Genomic DNA, 5,000 nt, shown 5'->3' on the forward strand with positions numbered 1-5,000 from the left:
ACTAAAACATAATTTATGCTGATAGGATCTGGCCAAAGGTCAAATACCATTGCTCCTGCCCCCTCAATCTTAATAGGGAGCTTAAGCAACGACAACGGCGACGGCAACGAGAACGTCACAAATTTGCATATTTAGTAGGCAAAAACAATAGCTTTGCACGCCCGGCACGTGTGTTTTTCACTTTTGTCCATTTCATTGCCGTCGTCAGCAAAACTACAACGTGAAATAGCCAAATTTTATGTTTTATGGAAAACGTCATTACTTCAGGATAAATTTTCATTTTCTGCCCTAAATTGAGCGCCGTTCCTACCAGCGTCATTTTTGAGGAACTACCAAACCCCCGTCATATTAAAAAAGTTGCATGAAATATTAACGAAGCGATTACAATAACGCGAATTTATATTTTGAGATGACGTTCTCGTTGCCGTCGCCATTGTCGTTGCTTAAGCTCCCTATTGAACGGTACTCGGGTGAAACAGGTCGCAACTACAAAATCACTTGGTGTAACAATTGACGACAAACTCATCAGGAATTGCCATATCGAAAAACTAACCAAAAATATCGCTTCTGGAATCGGTGTCATGAAACGTGTTAGGCACCTGGTTCCTCAGGCGACCTTACATCTTATATACCAAACTTTAATACAACCTCACTTTGACTACTGTAGTACTGTTTGCGGAACCTGTGGTGTAACTTTACAAGACAAGCTGCAAAAATTGCTGAATAGAGAAGCCCGCGTTTTAACATTTTTTAACTATGACGTTGATGCTACTGAGCCAATTGTAGGAAATTCTGGGGTGGAAAAATCTTGATCTCCAGTGAAACATACAAAAGCCCACTATGGTATTCAAATACCTACATGGGTTAGCTCCGGACGTCTATTTAGCATCGAAATTTTCTGAACGAAATACAAGCTACAACTTGAGGAACTCCGAGAAGAAAGTTAATGTTAGATTGCCACGCACAAATTATTTCAAGAATAGTTTTAGTTATTGTGGCGTCACACTGTGGAATGGCCTTCTTTGTGAGTCTACGTGCGCGGAATCCCTCAGTTCGTTCAAACGCGCAATCATCAAAGCTCTATAAGGCACAGCATTCACGGAAAGCAGCTTTTTAACATGGTGTAGTTTATTGTTATAGTTATAGTTTTGATCTTTCTGTAAATAGCTGATGAATTACCCGTTCGTTCGACGTTGAATCCGATATTCGAACCCGGGCCACACTAGTGCAGGGTTGGTGCTTCCGGCACTGCACCCTGCTATATTCTCTATATTTGAAGTGCCCTTGTGACCAATAAGTAAATTCTCCTTTTGCTTTGTATTTCAGAACTATGTTAACTAAACACAGAGTTACTGAAGTTTTAAGCCTTGATTTAAAACGACACCCGTTTATTTTAACTGGAAATTTGAGAGAGCTGGATGCGTGTGTACGTGGCTGAGTGAATTAATATGCAGTATGGGAGTTTCGGGCTTTCAGACTTTTAAGCTCGTGTTTTTGTGATAATAAACTGCATTTATACACTGAAATTTTATGCTAGTGAGTAAATGACGTCACTTTCCGTAGATCCAACCCTGTGAGGTCCAATCGGTCAGTTTTGAACGTGAGTAATGGCACAAAGTAAACAGTCTTTGGATCAGTAAAAATCAAAGCTCAAAATCTTGCCAGTCAGGTGTTAAGTAAGTGCACTTTCAAAATCTGAAGAAAAAAAAAGAAGTATCTTTTTTATCATAGTAGCACTTGAAGTTTTGTTTTGTCTATATTTAACTCTAATCCTTTTAGTAGCTCGACGGAATTTTTTTTGTAGAAAGTCTTAACCGGAACCGGAAGTTGGTGTGCGTTTGGTAACCTCGCCTTTAGCGAATTTTTTTTTTTGTCAACATGCTTACAAAGCACTCGTTAGTTTCAGTTTTTCACGTAGAGGTTGCTGCTGTTTCATGCTCTTTCGGTTTTTTTGTACAACAGGCTCGTGCTAGTACTCCCAGAACTCGCACGCCAGACCGGCATGTAAGGTCGATGACAACCATCCGTAAATCAAGCGACAGACCTGCACTTTCATTGCGAGACAGTCTGGATCACATGCATCAATCGTACAGTGGATGGACGGAGTATGTATTGCTACTTGTTAGTTACTGCGCGTTGAAGATTGTGAGGCGTTAAATGGGATATGTCACGAGAGTTTTCTTGTTTTCCGGTCAAAAACTGCACGGAAATATATTTTGATTACCTTAAGCAGTCAGAAGAGAATTTTTGAAATTGAGAAAAAAAAAATCAACTAATATTTGTAGTACTAGAGTCACAGGCCGTTTCAGCCTTGTTATCCGTTAAAAAAACGGAAGGCGGTTAACGGTGTCTAATATTACCTTCAAGTTAGTCTTGAGTATCAACCAAACTGCATCAACAGATGTTAGCTTTCGGTGGTTTAAATGCACATTTTACTATTGCACAGGAAAACAAGTGGCATCGTTGAGAGGTACTTCCTGTGCGTTCCACTCTTGAAGAAGATGGTAGTTCTAACTTAAAGTCACTTTCCGTTCAGGTGCTTTGGAGTTGTCACGATGCACCTTCGTGTTCACTTTGTTTGTTGTGTTCTCTCCTTTTTGTTCCTTTTTGTTATATTAAGGAGCCTAAGATCGCTGTCGACTGATTATCGCTGGTAATGATGGCAAGTCAAAATCAGTTTCGAATACCGGTCAGTGAGAAAACTGTATGCTCTTTCAGTTTTGAGCTTACACGTGGCCAGAGCTCACCCAGAACGTTTCGTAACTGTTGGCTAACATTTGATCGTTAGTCGTAACGGACGCTTGGCCAAAGCGCCCAGTGGAAGGAGCAAAAAATCCTTCGCTGTTGAGAACCCGTAGTAACGTTTCTTGTAACCAAAGACTACGAGCGAACAACTACTACGTTTAGTTTTAAAAGTCGTTTTAGCAGATTTAGTTATTTTAAGATTGCTAGTTTTCCTCATAAATTCGGACGTTAATTTTGCACTGATGACGTAATCGGACACATCGCATGTTGATTGGCTACGTTAAACAAACATGCCGTTCTTCAAATAGATGAGTCACGAAAGTGAAGTATGTGTTTTAAGTTCGCAAGTCATGGACCCGTGACGTTTCACTCCTTCTTGCGTCCGGTCAAGAGAAAGTAAGGGCTTCAGAGCCGGTCGCTCTTGGATGTGTGAATTCTAAATCTATCCATTACATGTGTAAGGTTTCATCTCGCACTGTTGGCTGTCTTAGCACCACGTTGCAAAGATGATGACGATGATGATGATAAGGTTTCATAGAATGAAAAGTAGGTTTCTGAATATGTCCGAATTTCACCTGAGGCGCTCTTTCACAATGCTATGTTTTCGCTTTCAAGTGAGCTCATTTAATGTCACGTTCGTTGCGCATGTGCGAGTAACCACTACCCGGAGAAGTTTTGGAAATATATGTTTGAATTGCGGAGTTGACTTGATCAATTTTGAGAGAGATCATCCCTGAGAAATGTGCGACCTATGCATTGGCGAAAGAAGCCTGAAAAAAAAAATGTACGGGACACCTTATGGCCTAGCGGTTATCAGGACACCGAAGAGTAAGGTTATTTAAAGTGTGTTGATAATTTCTTTGGCTCACTTTGTTTTTCTTCTCTTTTACTACAGAAGCCCAACAAACAACCCCCCACCGCTTCCCGTGAAGTCTGGAACAATTTCAGGCCGTCCCGTGCCATCCAGGAAGCAGACGAGCGAGGTGCCAATGTCACTGCTTGCAGAAGAGGTGCCGTATAAATGAAAAATGAATCTGATTTTTAACTCCGGCGTTGAGGGATGTATCGATGTACCTCGTGAGACAAACGATTATTCGTTTTATTTAACTCCTCGAGAATACTGACTTAAGGATTGTCGTTTGTCCCGCAATTTCGAGAGCAGATATCCAATTTCTTTTTTCTTCGTGATCCCTCTTCTAGTAGGAAAACAATCCTTTTTTTTAAAAGACGGATTAGAAAAGCTTGAGTTCAAGACAGATTAGAGAAGTCTACTTTTTAAAGCTTGAGTTTTTAAATGTCTAGTCCTATACCTGTTCTTCTTGTTAAAGCAACAGTTTTGCTTTAAGCGGTGTGAAAAGTCCTTTGTGCTCATGACTGGCTTTCTGTCTTTTGCAGTTTCCTAGCCCCGACAGCACTACATCTGAGATCGCCCCACCGAAACCGCCAAGACCCGCGCCACAGCCGCAAAGCCCCCCGGAGCTGCCACAAAAGGGCAGCCGGAAAAAGACTGCTATGAATTTACAGCAACGCTCAAGCACTGGATCTAGCGGATCAGACGGCGCTGAACCGGCTGAACAGGTAATTTTTTGACAGCTGTTAGTCTTCGCAAGAGACTATCCATTTGCACAACGCACAACAAAGTTCAAGCCTTACGAACGGATATTAAGGGTTTCCACAGACAAGACAAATGATTGTTATCGACGACTATTTCCAGTCGACAATTTAATTGAATCGACTACTGTTAGTGTTAGGAAATGCGTTTCCACATGCGAAGAATTTATTTGTCGATAACCTTACCAGTACGTTTTGTAGGAGCCTGGTGACCTTTAATGGAATGTGCATGTTCAAATCGGGCAGAAATGAAGAACCGCTGACTTGACAAATCATTTGTCGATAAGTGGCTCACAGACGGTATACAGGGAGTCCTCGAACGACAACCGTGACTAAAGTAGTTTTCCTTTTGACAAGGAAAACTACTTTGTTGTCGACGGCTTGGTTTTTCACTATTTATAGTCGATAACTTGATTCACGTGTACGATGTTTTGTCATCAGTTACTTTTTGTTATCTGCAGGTAAAAAGTTATCGATAAGAACTTGCCTCTTCTGTGGAGCCCAAAAGACATCGTATTGATTTTTCTTCTCTTTCGTGTTTCTTCATAGACCCCAGCCCTCCCGCCTCGTTCGTCCATCATGGTAAAGTCGAAGGACTCGCCCCCAGTACCCCCCAAACAAGGATAAAGATGACGAGGAAATTG

The 5,000-nt window shown here is 41.3% G+C and overlaps 1 protein-coding gene across 2 annotated transcripts in view; it reads left to right on the plus strand.

The window, feature by feature from the left end:
- LOC138043677 (dedicator of cytokinesis protein 1-like) overlaps positions 1-5,000 on the plus strand; it is a 67,704-nt gene that overhangs the window by 62,342 nt on the left and 362 nt on the right. The window contains exons 56-59 of one of the 2 annotated variants that reach the window (XM_068890062.1): positions 1,963-2,105; positions 3,641-3,755; positions 4,141-4,323; positions 4,906-5,000. The exon at positions 4,906-5,000 is cut by the window's right edge and continues 362 nt beyond it. In XM_068890062.1, coding sequence (XP_068746163.1) covers positions 1,963-2,105; positions 3,641-3,755; positions 4,141-4,323; positions 4,906-4,983 — 519 coding nt within the window. In that variant the 3' untranslated portion in view covers positions 4,984-5,000. The remainder of the gene's footprint in view (positions 1-1,962; positions 2,106-3,640; positions 3,756-4,140; positions 4,324-4,905) is intronic. The other variant, XR_011131309.1, reaches the window with a different exon arrangement.

The sequence above is a fragment of the Montipora capricornis genome, chromosome 3 (genome assembly GCF_036669925.1).
Source record: "Montipora capricornis isolate CH-2021 chromosome 3, ASM3666992v2, whole genome shotgun sequence".
NCBI classification, from domain to species: Eukaryota; Metazoa; Cnidaria; class Anthozoa; order Scleractinia; family Acroporidae; genus Montipora; species Montipora capricornis.